Source organism: Triticum aestivum, chromosome 3A, assembly GCF_018294505.1.
Source record: "Triticum aestivum cultivar Chinese Spring chromosome 3A, IWGSC CS RefSeq v2.1, whole genome shotgun sequence".
NCBI classification, from domain to species: Eukaryota; Viridiplantae; Streptophyta; class Magnoliopsida; order Poales; family Poaceae; genus Triticum; species Triticum aestivum.
This window is the reverse complement of record NC_057800.1, coordinates 691,734,800-691,755,995: the sequence shown is the minus strand read 5'-3', so window position 1 is coordinate 691,755,995 and position 21,196 is coordinate 691,734,800. Positions and strand designations below refer to the sequence as shown.

The 21,196-nt window shown below is 43.9% G+C and overlaps 2 protein-coding genes and 1 non-coding gene across 3 annotated transcripts; 2 read left to right on the top strand and 1 right to left on the bottom strand.

Moving 5' to 3' along the window:
• Window positions 1-574: 574 nt before the first annotated feature.
• Window positions 575-647, bottom strand: TRNAF-GAA (transfer RNA phenylalanine (anticodon GAA)). Its single transcript has one exon. It is a non-coding gene; the product is annotated as a tRNA-Phe (tRNA).
• A 1,566-nt stretch (window positions 648-2,213) lies between these two features.
• Window positions 2,214-3,568, top strand: LOC123059161 (F-box protein At5g07610-like). The gene has a single exon (XM_044481797.1). It carries the CDS (start codon window positions 2,264-2,266, stop codon window positions 2,996-2,998), a length of 735 nt encoding a protein of 244 aa, XP_044337732.1. The 5' UTR covers window positions 2,214-2,263; the 3' UTR covers window positions 2,999-3,568.
• Window positions 3,569-5,465: 1,897 nt separating this feature from the next.
• Window positions 5,466-6,695, top strand: LOC123059160 (F-box protein At5g07610-like). The gene has a single exon (XM_044481796.1). The coding sequence runs from the start codon at window positions 5,531-5,533 to the stop codon at window positions 6,683-6,685; it is 1,155 nt and encodes a 384-aa protein (XP_044337731.1). The 5' UTR covers window positions 5,466-5,530; the 3' UTR covers window positions 6,686-6,695.
• The last annotated feature ends 14,501 nt before the right edge of the window (window positions 6,696-21,196 follow it).

Below are 21,196 nucleotides of genomic sequence, written 5' to 3'. Positions count from 1 at the left end.
CGCTCGCAATGACGAAGTACCGGGGCCGTCAACCGTGCGCGGTCCCTCTCGCACCCTCCGTTGTCAGGTCCGTCGGCAACCTCATTGTGCCAGGACTCTGTGGCACGCGTCGTTCGACTCGACGCACCCCCTTCTACTTACACTATCGGCGGCACCAAGGCGAGGCACCGCCGCATCGCGAGGTCGTACTCGCCCCGTCTCACCGGTCCATGGAGGCGCCATGGGCTCGTCAGGGACTCGTCGACACGCATCGTTCGACTCGGTGCCATCTAGTGCGTCACCCGTTCTACCTACACCATTGGCGGCGCCTGGGCGAGGCTCCGCCGCATGGAGAGGTCTCCTTCGCCGCTGCCTCGACTTGGCTAGCCGGCGCACGAGTCTCTAGTCTTCCATCGTCCGTCCCGATCTGCAAACTAGCCGCCAATGGCGCCGCGCGGCTGCAAGAAGAGAAGAGGGGCACGAAGAGGAGCCGATTTATCCACTTAGATGAATAAATATTATTAATGAATATGTATCACAATCCATCTCGAGGTATTTGAATCAATACCTATTCGGTGGATCTTTTTTTTTTCTCTGCCAGGAACCAGATTTGAACTGGCGACGCGAGGATTTTCAGTCCTCTGCTCTACCAACCGAGCTATCCTGACCTTTTCTTGTGCATCATCTTAATAGAGTATTTGTATCTATGTCAATTAAAAAGACTAAAAATTAATTAAAGTATTTCAAATTTCCCGTGTCCGACCTCTCGGACGACCTCCTCGTCGAGATCATCTTGCACGTGCCCTACCAGTCCACCTGCTGTTGCAAGGGCGTCTCCAGGCGGTGGCGCGACCTACTCTCCCACCCTGACCACCGCAAGAAGCTGCCCCGGTCGACCCTCGCCGGCCCCTCCATTTGATGAAACGAACGTGTGGACGATCGGGTGAATACCCACACACCAGCCCAGTCCTATGTGACACCACAAACATGCCAAGATTCGTGCACTCACAAATGAACGCGGATCCACATGTGTGGGTGAGATGCGGGAAGCGGATTTTTCCTAACTCATTGAGCGCGCAATGTATATCTGAGCCACCCATCCATCCTAGATGTCAAACCAACATGCAGCTGGTCCCATACATGCATGTCAACAGCAATAAGCCCTATACTAAAATCCTGACACAAGGTACATAAGCCATCGGTGGGCTACTTCACCATATTTGCTAGCAAAATTAATATGTCACCATAACTTCTAAATAAACTGTGCAAATATGAATTTGTTTATGTATTTGAGTTTCTCACGGCTAGCTCTACGAAACAAGTCTAATATTGATATATTTCCAAAAAAGTTTCATAAACTTTTCATCAAAGTTCAGACAAGTTGTTTATAAAGTTCTTCGGTCCCACATACATTTTCTAGGAAAGTTCTTTAATATTTCTAACAAAGTGCAGAAAACCTATTTATAAAGTTCTCCAGCTCTTGGTCCTGTTTATTTATCACTTGCAAATGAAAAATGAAAATTTCTTCACTATGCCCAGCAAAGTTCCTCACTGAAAACACTGATAATCTTCTAAAAAACCATAGTTCAATTCCAGATACAAAATGTGTTAGAAAATTATCCAAACATGATCTTGTTCTGAAGATCTTGGCGTCAGGAGTTCAAATATATATAAAGTTTTAAAAACAGATTTTGATTAAACTGTTAAAAGACAACTAAAAGTAACAAAGTTTTTGAAGAGAGGAAAGACAACCTAGTCATGCATGTGTACTGTAGCCATGCATGTGTCAGTGAGTCAGTCCATGGGAAAGAAAAGAATGGCAGAGAGGCATGCACAACCAGTTAGAGAACAGCGGCTGTGATTCGCGTTGCGCGCACAACCAGTTAGAGAACGCCTTATTCGCGAGATGTGGAGCCCACACGTATGGGTGTTAGTGTTTCCGAAATATAAGAACATTGCTGTGCAAACCGGCTCGAGATAATTACAGTTCGAACTCCCCGTAAAATAACTCGAGATACACATATACTCGCAGTCTCGTACGCTTGTAGGAAAATTACCTGTAACTTCTCATTTTTCAGGGGAACGAGAGTATTTTGACTCGTACGACCCGGATACACCTCTTGGGCTTTCCTGCTCCACCTCAACGTCCGCGCCGCCGCGCACGCAAACCCTCGCTGCCCGTTCCTGCTCCACCTATATTCAGCCTGATCACGACCAAGCTGGATAGCCGGCGCACGAGTCTCTAGTCTTCCGTCGTCCGTCCCGATCTGCACACTGGCCGCGGATGGCGACGCGCGGCTGCAGGAAGAAGACGAGGGGCATGAAGAGGAGCCCCGTGTCCGACCTCTCGGACGATCTCCTCGTCGAGATCATCTCGCGCGTGCCGTACCAGTCCACCTGCTGCTGCAAGTGCGTCTCCAGGCGGTGGCGCGACCTACTCTCCCACCCCGACCACCACAAGAAGCTGCCCCGGTCGACCCTCGCCGGCATCTTGTACCAAACCTTCGGAGGCAGTGGGCGCCTTCCCCCAGCTAGGTTTTGTGGCTACCGGAGCGTATCAGGGAACTTCTGCTCTAGCATGGACCCCTCCCTCTCGTTCCTGCCCAAACGCAGGAGAGTTCAGTTTTACCTCTTGGACTGCTGCAATGGCCTCCTCCTCTCCCGCAACTGGGATCAGCCTTATGGTGTCAAGAAATTTGATTATGCGGTGTGTAATCCCGCCACAGAAAAATGGGTTGTCGTGCCTGCCAACAGATGGTCCTGCGAGGTGCGGATCACTCGACTAGGGTTCGATCCGACTGTCTCCTCTCACTTCCATGTGTTCGAGCTTGCATCTGCTGGTGCCAATATGCTAGGCCAGGGTACACACATCCAAGCAGTGGGAATCTACTCATCCAAAGCTGGAGTTTGGACTTTGGACACATCAAGTTGTTTGGGACAGCCCAATTTCGATAACCGTCTATTCGAAAAGCGTATTTTTCAACAGGATGCTGCATTTATCTTCTGGATCATGTCATAATTCGGTTGTAGCAGTTGATGTGGATGGAACTCGTGGGTTTATTCGTGTGCCTACTCCATGCGGTAGTAATGATCTTTATTTATCTCAAGGACAATTGTGTTTGGCACATAAGGATGCTTCTGAACTGTCAGTTTGGGCTCTTGAAGATTATAGTAGTGAAAACTGGACCTTGAAGTACAAGGTTAGCCACTTACAACTGCTCGGATTAATGTGTTCAAAGTTTCCGGGCTATGTTTTTCCAAAATTTCGAGAAGGGGATTACCCCGGGCTCTACATCCCAGGATGCACACAGCCAATGTTTCCGGGTTATTACAGAGTTATCTCGATCCACCCAGAACATAGTTTGATATTTTTTGTGTGTGAGAAATTGCACAAGCAGGGCGAACGATCACTGACGAAACTAATGTCGTATGACATGGATTACAGGGAGCTGCATTTTATATGTGAACTTGGACGGGGCTGCAGGACTCCTTATCTTTCATATGTTCCTTTGTTCTCAGAGTCATTGGCAGATGGGCACTAGAAGTCTCAATTACATAGTGCAGCTTCACAATTGTGTATCTCTTTCGAAACTGGCCAATTGTAAACTTTTTAATGATATTGCAGTTAACTTTTCAGCATAAGCAACTGTAACTTGGGTGGACCATCAAAAAGTTGTGATAGTTTTGTTGGTGCGAGACTGCATTCATGTACGTATCTGAATTTATGCGGCTAGGAATTACAGTTAACATCTACAAGCATAATTGTCGCCCTGTTGTGTTCGACTGTGGTTCACCTGACAAGAGGAAACTAATGAAATTGACATTCATACTCTTGTGAAGATAAATGATGGCAACTAAACTTCCAGACGCTCTGAAAAAGGGATGTCTTTTCTGTAGTGTAAAAATCTCAAGTGAGGCTTAGGCGCTCTTGTATGCCAATGCATACTTAACTAGTTGCTTACCTGCATTCATGTGAGAGCATTGCTGTTATCCATGGAGAAGTGTTTGATTGTTTCACATTATAGCTACTTGCTTTTGCTTACTGCCGAACTTTTTATTTACTGCTGCATATGAACTTTGCGGACGCGGTGATGCATAATTCAACTCTTTATTATTCCACATTCAGAAGTAAACCTTCGTTTCAACTCCAGATAGGGAATTTACCAAACTATATTAGCTCTCTCCATGTACTTAAGGCTAAGCTTTCTTGCGTGAGACACACAACAAAAGTACCCTATCCGCCGCAGCCCATCCGCCCCTCCTCCCCTAGCTGCCCTTCCCCGCCACCGTGGAGCGGCGTCGTCGAGGGAAGCCCGGCCGGTGTAGGGGGCGGCGGGGCCGTCTCTTTCCTCTCCGCTTGATTCCTGGGATGGGGCGGGCCATCTTACGAGCTGAGACGCTGACTAACACAGGTCCCACCACCTTGTATCGGTCAGCCGCGATACTCAGGTGATCCAATTGTTCAAGGATCGGCTTTGTAAGAGGGCTACCTCACCACCTTGTATCGGTCGGCTGTGTACTTTCTTTGCTTGTTGCTTTATATATAAAGCGGGGGGAAAGCCTGTTTCTAGAATTCTAGCCGGCTGAATGCCATTTTGCTACGTCGTGCTTGAATATCCAAATTCCTTTTTTTTGCAAAAATATCTCCCGGAAATGTTTCTTTATCTTCTATCAATAATAAAATGATCTATATGCATGGCAGTTTTTAATCAGGTAACTTGTCAAGTTTTGCAGGTTCAAAACTGTAAAACATGTGGCATGGGGGTTGGCCCCTGACCCCTGGAGCTGGGCTTCGAGCTCATGGTCTCCAATTTGTTATCGATGCGTCACCACCTGTTTCGATGACAGTGTGGCTTTGATTTGTTGGGTATTCGAGGATGAGAATTCATGGAAAATCAGTTATTGGTTACGGTCCTAGCTCGATTATCTATCACAACAATCAGTGGCTTCAACCTTCAAAATCCACATGCTCTGCTGTGATTTGTAACACAAGAGTTAGTTGTCCTTGTAGCTAGCGCGGTCATGGTGTACTCCTGCTCACAATTTTCGATGCATCCTGTCCTTGCTGAGTAAGTATGACAATTTGCAGATTTATCATCATAGACGTGTTAACATTTCCATCACCTCAGCCTTTACACTGTATATGCCTATCTAGACCTCCGGAGAAAGTTTTGTACCCAAAAAATTCATAAGAAGGTGAAGATCAATGGTGGCTTGGGGCTTTGAATGCACACAATCAGTTCTAGACACAGTAAAAACACCAGGATGACAACAGTTACCAGGGTACCTTTTACGCATTGAAGATTTGATTAATTCACGAGTAAGAATATTCTGGTGTTTTTTGCGAGGATTTGTTTATGGGACGACTCATGCGGCCGGCCCAGATAACTAGTACAGCCCAGATACCTGCACCGGCTCGTCTCTCCGGCCTCTCCCACATAGCCGCCGCGCACGCACACAAACCCTCGATCCACAAGTCTCTAATCTTCTGTCCTCCGTCCCGATCTGCAGACTGGCCGGCGACGGCACTGCAGGGCAGGGCTCCAAGAAGATGAGGGACACGGAGAGGAGCCCGGTGTCACAGTTGTCCGACGACCTCCTGGTCGAGGTCATCTCGCGCGTGCCCTACAAATCCACCCGCTGCTGCAAGTGTGTCTCCCGGCGGTGGCGCGACCTCGTCTCCCACCCCGACCACCGCAAGAAGCTGCCCCGGTCGACCCTCGCCGGCATCTTCTACCAAACCTTCAGAGGGGAACGCTTCCCAGCTACGCTTTGCGGTTACCAAAGCGTTTCAGGGAACTGGTGCACTGGCATGGACTGCTCCCTCTCGTTCCTGCCCAAGTGCAAGAGAGTTAACATGTACCTGCTGGACAGCTGTAATGGCCTCCTGCTCTGCCTTTGCTGGAACCAACCTTCTGATGTCAATGGATTTGGTTACGTGGTGTGCAATCCCGCTACTGAGAAATGGGTGGCCCTACCTGCCACCACCTGGTCCAGCAAGGTGCGGACTGCCCGCCTAGGGTTCGACCCCTCTGTCTCCTCCCACTTCCATGTGTTCGAGTTTGTTTCTACTACTGGTGTTGTGGATGTGAATATGCAGGGTCTTGATACAGGCAAGAAAACAGTGGGGGTCTACTATTCCAAAACTGGAGTTTGGACACATGGAGTTGTCTGGGACACTCCGCTTTTGATATCCCGTTTCCCAAGAAGCATATTTTTCAACAGGATGCTGCATTTTTCTTCAGATAATAATTTGGTTGTAGCAATTGATGTGGAGGGAAATCGCAGGTCCATTCGTGGCCCCATGCCAGATTCTGCTCGTGGTGTTCCTAATGTTTATCTATCACGAGGACAATTGCATTTGGCAAATGAGAGTGTTTCTGAACTCTCAATCTGGGCTCTTGAAGATTTTAGTAGTGAAAACTGGACCCTGAAGCACAGTGTTAGCCACTTACAACTGCTGGGAACAGAGTATGCAATGTTCGCGGGGAACTACAGAGTAATCTCAATCCACCCAGAACACAATGTGGTGTTTATTGTATGCGAGCAGTTGTACATGCTGAGTGGCCCATCATTGACGAAACTAATGGCATATGATATGGATTCCAGGGAGCTGCGTTTTATACGTGATCTTGAATGGGGTTGCAGGACTCCTTATCTTCCTTATGTTCCCTTGCTCTCGGAGCCATTGGCAGATGGGCAATAGAAGTCTTCAATTAATTGTGTGGTGTCAAGTTTTGTACCTCTTTTTGTTTCGAAACGGAACATGTTTATCCTTTTTTTGATCTTGCGTAGACCTTTATGAAGTCGTGATAGTTTTGATTGGTGATTGAGTGCACTCATGTAACTCTGCTTGTGTTTGTGCGCGTATATTAGCATCTCATGCAACTATAACACCATAGTAGCTCAGTCTTTTTTGCTTGTGTTTGTGCATGTATATTAGCAGCCCATGCAACTGTAACACCATAGTACTGAAACATAGCTAGATACTTTTAACATTTTATTTCATATGTCTTAGATATCTAAATTATGGTTTCTTTTTCTGACTAATTTATCTCTATTGTAACGTCTAGATTCAATATTTGTGCTTTGACCTTATATTTTTCACATTTAGATAATATTTGTCCTCGTATCACTACTGGAATTTTTGAGTTTTCCGAGTACTAGAAAAACTCGGGGAAAGCCGTTTCCCACTCGGCAGAGACTTCACCGAATGCAATTCCCGGCTAAGGGTAGTCGGCCCGAACGCTTCAGGCAAAGCCCACTTTGCCGAGGGCATAGCCCCAAAACCATGGGAAGAAGATCACACGACAACTAGATGGATATATATTGAGCTAAGATTCGAAGATAGTGCATCTCTAATATTTATGAAATGATATCGGAGGTTGGTGCGGTGAATGAACATTAAATACTTACAAAGCCCAGATCAAGACCATAAATATGTGGTATTAAAAAATAGCGAGCACATATTAAAGGGTCCCCTATTTTCAGAATTAAAGGTGAAAGAACATGCGGTGCCCCCATGTTTGGTTTTGGTAATTGATGACAATCTCTATGGACTAATAGTTTCCTTGAGTTATATTTGAAGGTTTTGTCCATAGGCTTTTCTTGGAGTACATGTGTTGGTTTCAAGGAGAGTTTGTGTCGACCAAGGTGCTATTCAAGGAATTATCCAAAGATTGGTCATTTGAGAGTTGAGCTTATTGCAAGCATGTCTTGAAGAAGAAGATTGTGTGATCATTCATGTTTACCTTCAAGACATCATCCAAACGAAGAGAGTTGGAAAGATTCAAGGTTGATCAAGACTAAGTCAAGAGTGAATCAAGTTGATCAACTCACAAAGAGTAGAAGATGTACCGAGAGGGATCAAGTGATCCCATGGTATGGTACGTGTCCATGGGCTTGCGTCAAGAGGATGATATCATACAACCCATGGGAAGGATGACATCAAGTGGTGATCGTCATCAAGATTGCCGTGTGCAATTTCAAGCGGAGAATCACGAAGAGATTAAGTGCTTGAAGCATGCCATACATTGTGGTGTCAATGGACTTGTGAAGATGTGCCGAAGAGTGGCTCACCCATAGTGGAGTATGGGGGAGCAATCATCTAGTCTTCATCGACCCAACGCAATCAAGAAAGGTGGTCCATCTTGAGGAGGACAAGATCGTCATCATCTAACTCAAGTGGATCATGTGCAAGGCAAAGGTTTGCCCTTGATAGGTTTTCTATTTTACCGGTCTCATGGTGGTAGTTGGGATAACGGGTTATAGGATCGATAGTTGTACTATCAAGGGGGGCTCTCAAGTGAGTAGCTTGATCGTATCGTTCGTCGAGAGATCAAACCATTGCATCCTTGCATCATGTTTCTTGGTTCTTGTTTGGTTCTCTTTGTGAGTCTTAGAGCTTATGGTCATCTTGATGACAAGCTTGGTTTCATCGAAAACGGAGTTTGCATGCGTCTTCTATGATGTTTTCGGTGTTGGAGGTTTTACCGGTCTTTTCCGAGGAAGGGTTCTCACCATTTTCTTATGGGTCTTTTCTAATTTGCTTCTTATTGATATTTCTTTGAAGATTGTGTTAGCCCTTGTCGCTAGCTTTCCAACAAACTTGGTTTCATCGAATTCGGAGTCCGTTTGCAAAAGTTGTGGCAGTTTTGGTGTTCTGAAAAGGCTGCAGCGGTACTACCGCGAATTGGAGCGGATGTAATTTTTCACTACCGCTCCAGAGCAGTACTACCGCGGCTCCTACAGCGGTAGTACTGCTCCGGACCAAAAACTCGTCCCAAGTCTTGCGGTGGTAGGCCCGGATGTATGTATTTTTTTAGTACCGCTCACAAGCAGTAGTACCGCTACCATTTGCGGTAGTACCGTGAGGACGAGCGGTAGTACCGCTCCGGCAGTTCTTCTGGCCTTTTGCCTCCTCGCTGTTGTTTTTCAAAGGGGTACTTCCGCCCTAGCGGTAGTACCGCTCCTTGGAGCGGTAGTACCGCTCTGTGCGGGCTGTGAGCATAACGGTTGGATTTTTTCCCACCTATAAAAGGGGGTCTTCTTCCCCAATGAACCTTATCCTTTTAGCTCGTGTTCTTCCCCCATTGTTGACCTTCTTTGAGCTTGCTAACTCTCAATCCCTCCATGGATTCTTGCTAGTTTTTGAGGGAAAAGAGAGAGAAGATCTAGATCCACATTTCCACCAATCACTTTCTCCTCTATGTGAGGGGAACCCCTTGGATCTAGATCTTGGAGTTCTTGGTGTTCTCCTTCTTGTTCTTCCTCTCATTTTCCTCCCTAGCATTAGTTGCTCCGGTGGGATTTGAGAGACAAGGACTTGGGCACTCCGTGTGCCCTTTCCATTGCATTTGGTGCATCGGTTTGAGTTCTCCACGGTGATACGTGGAAGTGAAGTTTGAGAAGCTTATTACTCTTGGGTGTTTGGGCACCCTAGAGATTGTTCCTCTTGGGTGCCTTGGTGCCCTAGACGGTTGGTGTTGTTCGGAGCTCAATCATTGTGGTGTAAAGCTCCGGGCAAGCGTCGGGGTCTCCAATTAGGTTGTGGAGATCGCCCCGAGCAATTTGACGGGTACCGGTGACCGCCCCCAAGGGTTGCCAAAGTGTACGGGTTCGGTGACCGCCCCCAAGGGTTGCCATTTGTACGGGTTCGGTGACCGCCCTCAAGGGTCCCTTAGTGGAATCACGGCATCTTGCATTGTGCGAGGGCGTGAGGAGATTACGGTGGCCCTAGTGGCTTCTTGGGGAGCATTGTGCCTCAACACCGCTCTAAACGGAGATTAGCATCCGCAAGGGTGTGAACTTCGGGATACATCGTCGTCTCCGCGTGCCTCGGTTATCTCTTACCCGAGCTCTTTACTTATGCACTTTACTTTGTGATAGCCATATTGTTTCTTGTCATATATCTTGCTATCACCTAGTAGTTATCTTGCTTAGCATAAGTTGTTGGTGCACATAGGTGAGCCTAGTTGTTGTAGGTTTTGTGCTTGCAAATTAACCGCTAGGTTTATTCCGCATTTGTTCAAGCCTAAACCATAATTATTTTAAAACGCCTATTCACCCCCCCTCTAGGCGACATCCACGATCTTTCAATTGGTATCAGAGCCTCGTCTCTCTTTGTTAGGCTTAACCGCCTAGAGAGTAAAGATGTCGACTAGGGGATTAGGATTCTCTGACACTCTTAGTTTCGATGGCACAAATTTTGATGTTTGGGTAATTCGCATGCTTAATCTCTTTAGGGTCATGGACCCAAATTTAGAGCGAATTGTAGATATGGGTTTTTCTCCTCCAAAGGATCCCCAAAGATTATCTTTAGAGGATGAGAAAAACTCTTATCTCAATGCTCAAGCTTCTAATGTGCTTTTCGATGCTTTGAGCAATGTAGTTATATTTCAACTCATGCCGTTCCGGGATGCTCATGAGTTGTGGACAAAGCTTCAAGATAAATATGGCATGTCCAAGTTTTGTGCGGATGATTGTTCCCCCTCCACATCCGGCCGTATAGTCTTCTCAACTTCTTCTACTTCACCTACATGTGGCTTGCCACAAGGTAATGATATGGTGAGTAGTGTTGGTCATTGCAATGTTGATAGTATGTTTATTGTGGATGATCCTTCATCACTATCTTATTGCAATGCTCCTTCTTTGGGCTTTAACACTTCGAGCACTCCAAATGTTTCACATGCTTGTGTTGATAGTCTTTGCATATCATGTAGAAATTGCTTGACTAAATCCCATGATGATATGTTTACTATGTCTTGTTGCCATGATAAAAATGCATATATGTCCTCGAATTGTTGTGCTAACAATGTAGCGGAAACACAACACCCCATGGAACAAGATGTGGTCTTGAATGGTGCTTCAACGGATCCTTCATCATCATCTATTGCATTTTGCCTTATGGCCAATGCTTCAAAGGTATCTCCCACTTTGAATCCCAATATATCTTGTGATGATGGCAAGAGTGAGGATGATGTTGATTATGATGAAGAGAATGATAATGTTGCCTCCTTAAAAATTAAGGGGGAAATAGTTTTTAAAGCTCTTCATAAAAATAAAATTGCTCGTTCCAACTTCATGGAAATCTTGTCCATTGCCATTGAGGGCAAGAAGTATATTGATGAGTTGGAATCTCGTCTTGAGGAGCATGAGGTCACCATTGATAAAATGGAAGGTTATGAGTGTGATTACGCAAATGAAATTGCGGACCTCTCTCAAGCTCTTGAACTTGAACAAACCACCAAGGAATCTCTTGAGGAGACTTTTGCTCTAGAATTATCTAGAGTGAGGGAATCTCGTGATAGAGCTCTTGAGGTGGCCAATGATTTTGAAACTAAAAATGAGGAGCTTGAAGTTGCGCATGCTAAACTCCTTGAGGACTTTGAGCACCTCAAAAATGGCTCAAGGGTCATTAAGAGTGAGCTCATCAAACTCACTGAGTCTCATGCTCAACTTAAAGCTTCATATTCTAAAGAGCTTGCCAAGTTGTCTTCTCCTCTTGTTGCTAATGATGATGCTTGTGCTACTAACTCTATCTCTTGTGAAGCATCCATATTGAAGGAGAATGTTGAGCTAAGGGCTCAACTTGAGTTGCTATCTAGCAATTATGGGATGTTGGAAAAAAATCATGTAAAGCTCACAAGCTCTCATGATGATCTTCTAGTATCCCATAATGTGCTAAAGATAGCTCATGAGGCCATGCTTGCTAAGGTAACATCTAGTGAGCCTCATGTGGATACTAGCACTACTTCTAGTCAAAATGCTATATTGCCATGTGCTAGTCCTTGTAATTCATCTACTCACAATGTTGGTACATCTTGTGATGAATTGCTTTCCTTGCCTTGTTGCTCTAACGATGAAGCTTATACTTCCTCTAGTACTTGTGTTGAGACTAACCATGTAGAGGAAATCAAAGAGCTCAAGGCCCAAGTCACTTCTTTGAAGAAAGACTTGGAAAAGAGTCATGAAGGGAAATTCACACTCAACAATATCTTGAGTGTGCAAAAATCCCCCAATGACAAAGGTGGACTTGGATTCAACTCCAACAAGAAGAAGAAGTCCAAGATGAACAAAAGAAGGGCCAAGAACAAGTCAAGAATTCGGCCAAGATTGTTTGCTTCAAGTGCAAAGTAGAAGGGCATCATGTTAGATCTTGCCCATTGAAGAAGAAGGCCATTAGTGACAAGCAACAAGGGAAGCGGCCACAAGTTCATCTCATGCTCAACCTCAAGTTGAAGAAAGTCCTCTTCCCAAGAAACTCAAGCTAATGCTTCTCAAGTTGAGAAATCAAGTGAGAAGAAAGTGAAGAGTAGACGTTGCTACCTATGTCGTGAGAAAGGTCACCTCGCCTCTTCATGCACTAGTGGTAACTTATCCAACCCAATTATTATTGATGATATCTATTCTCTTGGGAAGGATAAGGTTGGCAATGTGTTTGCCAAAGTTTGTTGGTACTCAAAGTGGTGTCAAGAAAGAACCATTTGGGTAGCCAAGCCTATTGTGACTAACCTCTTAGGACCCAACTTGGTTGGGGACCAACAAGCTCAAACTTGATCAATAGGTGTTGTTGGAGGGCATTGGAGACTTGGCTACTTTATGAAGAATTAAGGGGACTTCATCATTCTAATTGTCTCAAGCCAAGTTATTCGAATTATCAAGTTTCTATCTTATATCCAATGTTTCTCCATGCGGTGAATCGTGCTTAAAGTGTTTACATTGATAGTTACTTACCCCTTTGCATGTTTGGTTTTGTTCCTTGCATGTGTTTGTATATGTTGTGCTTCCAACTTGATTATCTTGAGCAATCAAGTATGTGTGTGTTGGTTTGCACATCATGTACGTGTGTGTCATGCATTGAGCCTTTTGCATCTTGTTATTTTCTTAGTTGGCCCTTGTGAGAAATTAATGGAATATCCCATTATGGGGGAGTGATGTGCTTTGTGCACCTCACAATCCTATATATGTGTGTACATGAGTAATACCATATGGTATTGATATTTCTAGATTATCTAGTCGCTATGTGGTATGTCTTCTCATGAGAAATTCAAATTCTATATTGTCCATTAATTATCTCGTGTTGGATCGTTTTTTTTTGCCTCTTGTTTATCTTTAATTGGTATCACATTATGGGGGAGTAATATGCTATGTGTATATTACTATCCTAGAAAATGTGTACATTTGAGATATTGTCACATAGAATTGATATTGTAAATTATCTTATTCCTAGGTGGCATGTTAGCTCTACAAGTTGCAATTTGCTTTTTGTTTCGTGTGAAGATGATGTCGGATATCCTTGTTATCTACCACCGGAAATTATTTCCAAATACTTCTTGTCTTTTGACAATTGGTATTCACTTATGTGTGGTAGAAATTATTGATCATCTTTACATTGGCCTTTGCTTTTATTTGCTTTATCTCTTGCCTAGGATTGTGTCAACTCCCATTGTATTCCATACCACTTGTGGATCTTGTTAATTTCTTGACCTTGTCTAGTGTTTTCTAGATATAGTGAAAGTGGTGATCCCACCTCGTGCATTTTGTATTCAAATGCAAATTCTCTATAATGCACTACTCTTGGGGGAGCTATCCTATTCTCTATAAAACACTCATCTTGTGATCCTTATCAAGTGTGTGTTTGTGGAAGGCAAGCCGTTTCTTTTTGGTGCTTTGTGCCATTATGAAACTTTGTAGAGAGCTTGGTTTGTTTGGAACCATCCTCTCTCTTGAGAGTTTGATGTCTCTTCTTTGTGTATATCAATGGATATCTTATTCCTTGTTGTATCCATTATGGATACCCTCCAAGTGATGATTTATTCATTTGGTATCTTTTCTTTCCTTGGTATTTCTTTGTCTTTCGGTATCGGTTCTTGAAAGTCTTGAGCATGCATATTAACTTTGTGTAGTATCTTTGGCAAGCTTTCTTTCTTTGACCCAATATATAGGGGAAACTCCACCAAGTCTCAAATTGGATGAGATGTGCATGAAATTCATTTTCGTATCTATGTGCACATATTTATCTGGAGTTTGTCCTATGTATTGTTTGTTCTCTAACTCTTTGGTCCCAATGAGTTTGGGTACCATTTTGTTTGTGTTGTTGTTCTAGGAACAAGTGGGGATGCATTGGATGCTCGGCTCACTCACAAGGAAGGTGTTGTCACCATGTGCTTATTGGAGTCAAGCTAGGATGATCAATGAACTACTTTGTACCTTCAATTGGTATCTAGTACATCCTTCCAATGTTATCTCGGTAACAAGTATCTTCATATACTTCATGCACACATTTCTTGCATCAACCTTGTGTAGGTTGCATCTTAGCATGATTTTCATTCCATCTTGTGATACTTGTTTCCTTTCTCAAAGCATCTCAACGATGATCTCATGTTGCTAGTTGTGATGTCTTTGATAGTTGTGTAGTAGGAATTCATTTGTATACAATAAGACTATATCTAGCCATGTGCTATGCTTTCAAGCAAATATCTTATTGGTATATTTATGATTTCCTTGTGGATATCCTGTTCCTCGTGTTGCAACTATTTCGGGTGTACATCCTTCTTTGTAGATATATATCATCATGATTTCATCTACCTAGAATCTTATACACTTGAGAAAAGTTGCATATCTAGTTGATATCCTTTCTTTCACGCCCACCTTGCCTTTCTTATGTTATTTCTTTGGTGGCTCCATGAAAGCTTTTGCCTTGAGTGCGTATCGTATCTCGTTGCATCTTGATGCACTCTTGTGTGGTGAAGATTATTTTCCTCATGCTTATCTCTACGAGGCCTTTTCCATCTTAATTGGTATCCGTCGTCTTGATGAGGCTTTCATCTTCTATCTTCGCCACGGGTTGTCACAAGCATAGGTTCTTTATATGCTTATTAGTTAGCTTGTGAACCCATTTGCTAGTTGTATGTGGGAATGATAGGCCTTGCATTGTGTTGCCTCATTTTTTCAAGACTTTATTGATGCTTAATGCTCATCCGTACACTAGTCTTCTCAAGTGCATTGCCTTGACTCACACACATCATTTTGGTTGAGCCCATTCTTAAGTTGCCTTTTTCACTTATTGCTCAACCACGTGTTTGTTACATGTACTAGGCTTAGTTTCCTATATGCTCACTTGCACTTGTTGTAAGTTTCCACTGATTTTGGGGGAGCTATGATCCTATTTTGTGCACTTTGTATCCAAATACAAAAATTCTTATGTGTGCACAAATCATGGGGAGCTTCTCTAGTTTCTTTAGAACACTCCTTTGCTCTTATCATAATATCATTTATTCATGTAGCTCGTAGGATCTTTGGCCTAGTTGGTTCAATTGGTATCTTTTGATAGCTTGCTTCAATTGGTATCTTTTGATTGCTTGATTGCTTGTTTCTCTCTTTGTTATGTCCTTGTGGCATATCATTCCTTTAGCAATCTTGGTGCCTCAATATAGTTGGTCTTCCTCCAAGTATTACCGTTGGATATGTGTATTGCATTCCACTCTCTTGTTGAGAAATACACAATTTATGGAGGAACACAATTTATATTGGCCTTCTATGCTTTTCGCCCATTTTGGCAATCGATGCCAATGGGGGAGAAGTTTCAGAGAGTTTTGTGGAGAAGTCTTCAGAGTTTTCTCCTTGCTTTGGTTTTGTTCCTAAGCATTTGCATCTCATACACATGCATTATTGGTTGTTGCATTGCTTGGTGATGCATAATTCCTTGTATAAACTCTCGTGAAAGTGTTTGTCATCAATTACCAAAATGGGGGAGATTGAAAGAACATGCGGTGCCCCCATGTTTGGTTTTGGTAATTGATGACAATCTCTATGGACTAATGGTTTCCTTGAGTTATATTTGAAGGTTTTGTCCATAGGCTTTTATTGGAGTACATGTGTTGGTTTCAAGGAGAGTTTGTGTCGACCAAGGTGCTATTCAAGGAATTATCCAAAGATTGGTCATTTGAGAGTTGAGCTTATTGCAAGCATGTCTTGAAGAAGAAGATTGTGTGATCATTCATGTTTACCTTCAAGACATCATCCAAACGAAAAGAGTTGGAAAGATTCAAGGTTGATCAAGACTAAGTCAAGAGCGAATCAAGTTGATCAACTCACAAAGAGTAGAAGATGTACCGAGAGGGATCAAGTGATCCCATGGTATGATACATGTCCATGGGCTTGCGTCAAGAGGATGATATCATACAACCCATGGGAAGGATGACATCAAGTGGTGATCGTCATCAAGATTGCCGTGTGCAATTTCAAGTGGAGAATCACGAAGAGATCAAGTGCTTGAAGCTTGCCATCCATTGTGGTGTCAATGGACTTGTGAAGATGTGCCAAAGAGTGGCTCACCCATAGTGAAGTATGGGGGAGCAATCATCTAGTCTTCATCGACCCAACGCAATCAAGAAAGGTGGTCCATCTTGAGGAGGACAAGATCTTCATCATCTAACTCAAGTGGATCATGTGCAAGGCAAAGGTTTGCCCTTGATAGGTTTTCTATTTTACCGGTCTCATGGTGGTAGTTGGGAGACCGGGTTATAGGATCGATAGTCGTACTATCAAGGGGGGCTCTCAAGTGAGTAGCTTGATCGTATCGTTCGTCGAGAGCTCAAACCATTGCATCCTTACATCATGTTTCTTGGTTCTTGTTTGGTTCTCTTTGTGAGTCTTAGAGCTTATGGTCATCTTGATGACAAGCTTGGTTTCATCGAAAACGGAGTTCGCATGCATCTTCTATGATGTTTTCGGTGTTGGAGGTTTTACCGGTCTTTTCCGAGGAAGGGTTCTCACCATTTTCTTATGGGTCTTTTCTAATTTGCTTCTTATTGATATTTCTTTGAAGATTGTGTTAGCCCTTGTCGCTAGCTTTCCAACAAACTTGGTTTCATCGAATTCGAAGTCCGTTTGCAAAAGTTGTGGCAGTTTTGGTGTTCTGAAAAGGCTGCAGCGGTACTACCGCGAATTGGAGCGGATGTAATTTTTCACTACCGCTCCAGAGCAGTCCTACTACGGCTCCTAAGCGGTAGTACCGCTCCGGACCAAAAACTCGTCCCAAGTCTTGCGGTGGTAGGCCCAGATGTATTTTTTTAGTACCGCTCGCAAGCAGTAGTACCGCTACCATTTGCGGTAGTACCGTGAGGTCGAGCGGTAGTACCGTGAGGACGAGCGGTAGTACCGCTCCGGCAGTTCTTCTGACCTTTTGCCTCCTCGCTGTTGTTTTTCAAAGGGGTACTTCCGCCCTAGCGGTAGTACCGCTCCTTGGAGCGGTAGTACCGCTCTGTGCGGGTTGTGAGCATAACGGTTGGATTTTTCGCCACCTATAAAAAGGGGTCTTCTTCCCCAATGAACCTTATCCTTTTAGCTCGTGTTCTTCCCCCATTGTTGACCTTATTTGAGCTTGCTAACTCTCAATCCCTCCATGGATTCTTGCTAGTTTTTGAGGGAAAAGAGAGAGAAGATCTAGATCCATATTTCCACCAATCACTTTCTCCTCTATGTGAGGGGAACCCCTTGGATCTAGATCTTGGAGTTCTTGGTGTTCTCCTTCTTGTTCTTCCTCTCATTTTCCTCCCTAGCATTAGTTGCTCCGATGGGATTTGAGAGAGAAGGACTTGGGCACTCCGTGTGCCCTTTCCATTGCATTTGGTGCATCGGTTTGAGTTCTCCACAGTGATACGTGGAAGTGAAGTTTGAGAAGCTTATTACTCTTGGGTGTTTGGGCATCCTAGAGCTTGTTCCTCTTGGGTGCCTTGGCGCCCTAGACGGTTGGTGTTGTTCGGAGCTCAATCATTGTGGTGTAAAGCTCCGGGCAAGCGTCGGGGTCTCCAATTAGGTTGTGGAGATCGCCCCGAGCAATTTGACGGGTACCGGTGACCGCCCCCAAGGGTTGCCAAAGTGTACGGGTTCGGTGACCGCCCCCAAGGGTTGCCATTTGTACGGGTTCGGTGACCGCCCTCAAGGGTCCCTTAGTGGAATCACGGCATCTTGCATTGTGCGAGCGCGTGAGGAGATTACGGTGGCCCTAGTGGCTTCTTGGGGAGCATTGTGCCTCCACACCGCTCCAAACGGAGATTAGCATCCGCAAGGGTGTGAACTTCGGGATACATCGTCGTCTCCGCTTGCCTCGGTTATCTCTTACCCGAACTCTTTACTTATGCACTTTACTTTGTGATAGCCATATTGTTTCTTATCATATATCTTGCTATCACCTAGTAGTCTATCTTGCTTAGCATAAGTTGTTGGTGCACATAGGTGAGCCTAGTTGTTGTAGGTTTTGTGCTTGACAAATTAACCGCTAGGTTTATTCCGCATTTGTTCAAGCCTAAACCGTAATTATTTTAAAACGCCTATTCACCCCCCCCCCTCTAGGCGACATCCACGATCTTTCAAAAGGGTCCCATATTTTTTTTCTTGACAGTGCTACGCAGGCTTACGCCGGCCTAAACCACTTTCATATCATAGACAAGACTAAGATACAACACAATGTTGCAACAAGTAGCACCCGACACACACAAGAAGAAACAAGGAACAACACAGGAGAAGTAAAAATGAGCTATGACATGCAGGCAACACCAAGAACTTAGAATCCATCACCATTAGGCACACCGAGAAAGAGCGGGAACTAGCATCGTTGGATCACTCGAAAGGAGATTGATCAACATCGAGAACACGTAGAGAAGAAGATGCCTGCTACCCTGCGATCAGTTTGCTCCTTGAAGATCTAGGATAGTCGCAACCACCATTGAAGGGCTTCCCGCTGCCTAGCCACGACGCGTGAGTGAGAGAGCCACATATTGTGCCGAAGTGCAATGTTCCATCAAGACAACCCTGCACCTCCTTTGGACCACATCACGACCACCATCACAAATAGAGAGAACCAGAAAACTATGTGAGACAACCAAACCTCACGCGTCGTCGAAGGGAGCCGAACTCCAAGAGCTCACCGCTGCCACGAGCCCCAAAAGAGAGGTCGACCAACATCACCAGGATGACTAAGGCAAAGAACGCCGCCACAATCCACTTCCACTGCCACCACTAAACACTTCATCGACCCAACCAACATTACTGCATCGCTGCTGCACACTGACCGACCCAAAACCTCATCACTGACCAATTTTTGGCCGGTCAGTGCCTTAGGGTCTGTCATGGCTGCCCTCATCACAAACCAACCAAAAACTGGTTAGTGATGACTCACGTACTGTTGATGGCTGGACTGTTAGTAATGTAATTTAATTGACACAAAGAAACAAATCTTTGCTGACCAATACTTCACAATTGGTCGGTTACTGATATGTTTAGGAAAGCACAAAAAGTAGCATAATCTCGGTTCACATACAGATAGTTGAGCCACATATATACACACTTGTAATCAAACATACACATAGGAAGGCTACATGAAGCACAATAAGAACATCACTAACATCAGCTTGAACTATTCACAGCATTCCGTCCTTGAAGGTCAGCGTTGGGTCAAATCAAAAGAACCCCTAAGATTGCATGGATGACATATTCCGGGATCGATGCCTACTATTCCGAGCATTAGCATGCTACATGTGTCTTACTTCCATATCCTTCAAGGAAGCTTGCTCCTCCTCCTCCTCCTCTAAAGTCTCAACATTTGAGAGATGGTGTGTCTGCGGGGGCCCACGGGAAGAAGACCACACGACAACTAGTTGGACGTATATTGAGCTAAGATTTGAAGGTAGGGCGTCTCTAATATTTATGAATGATATCGGATGTTGGTGCGGTGGGTGCACATTAAATACTTAGAAAGCCCAAATCAAGACCATAGTATCTTCCAGTACATTGAAAATTTGTTAATCAATGCTTCAATTTGTTGGTTGTTGTATACTATCATAGTAAAGAGACTAAGCTAGTGTAAAGTCAATTCAATCTGATGGTCATTGCGTCCGGCATAAGGAGAATCACATGAAAATGGTGAATGACATCTATGTATTGATCCTAAAACAGTTAAATTTTCTTTTCAAAAATCATGCACTACAACAGGAACCCCCCTATAGCAACGCATCAATGTGTTGCCAAATGTCCACATAAGCGTTGCTGAGGTCTACACCAACGGATTTGTATCCGTTGTTGTTGGTGGCGTTGCAAGGGTCTACAACAACACATATACATGTGTTGGTATCTGATGTGTATAAGCGTTGTAAGATAGCAACGTATAAGCTAAAGCCCAACAACACTTCATATGCGTTGGTGGTGACCCCGCACAAATGGATTTTGGAATGGAGAAACAAATTTGCAGCTTTTGAAGTACTCCCTCCGTCCCATAATATATGAACATTAGTCTCAAAAACGTTTGTATATTATGGAACGGAGGGAGTAGTTGCTACATATGTTATGAGGCCAATGTAGGTAGTACATGAGATGCAATATAGTAAAAAAAGATCTCATATATTTAATCAATAATGTTGCTTTACAAAGAGCACCATCCAAGGAATACATGATACTGTATATAGATATGCTTTGTTCCAAGTATTGCACATTAGAATGGCATTGCTGATCTTCAGCTTGTACACATGTGTTTAACGAGAACATGTGCTTTGTACATAAAACATATCAAAGCTTCGTTGCATGAGCATCTAGATTGACATGTTCAATCTTCATTAACTCGAACCAAACTGATCGGTATCTCTTGGCATCCATAACTCCATATCCTGAAGATAGTTCCTGCCAGTTGTCGCCATAATAAAGTGCATACTCTTCATCTTCTCCTAGCAATGAAGAAAATACAAACAGTTAAACTATACTACTTTGAATAATAAACAAGTTCTTGACGAGCATGTTGTAAGAAAATGTTAGAACTCTGAACCTGTGTCTGTTTTGTACCTGAAAACAAGCAAATGAAACTGGAATCTTAATTACTTGATTTAATACTGAGCAGTTTGTGCTCAGAGAAACTATAGCTGCCGGTAGTAAGTGGTTGCTTGATATACATAGACCATTGGAATCTAGTCAAGTGCTTCGACTAATGATCTCAACTGAATGGGTACGCATGTCACACCATCAGGCAAGAAGTGCTGTCTTCTCGGGCGATTTTAGAAAGAATAATTCAGATGTAAGAACTTCTACTAACGCTTGCAAATATCAAACAAAAACTTCAGATTCTAAGTTGTGGCACATGATCGCTAATATAAGTTCCTAGCACATTGTTCTTCGCTTATCCCTAGACTTCATTAATCATCTGTGAAGTCTTGTTTAACTATATATG

What these genes read in the sequence shown, in the direction of transcription:
- LOC123059160 (XM_044481796.1), top strand. Translation starts at nt 5,531, where the DNA reads ATGAGGGACACGGAGAGGAGCCCGGTGTCACAGTTGTCCGACGACCTC.
- LOC123059161 (XM_044481797.1), top strand. Translation starts at nt 2,264, where the DNA reads ATGGCGACGCGCGGCTGCAGGAAGAAGACGAGGGGCATGAAGAGGAGC.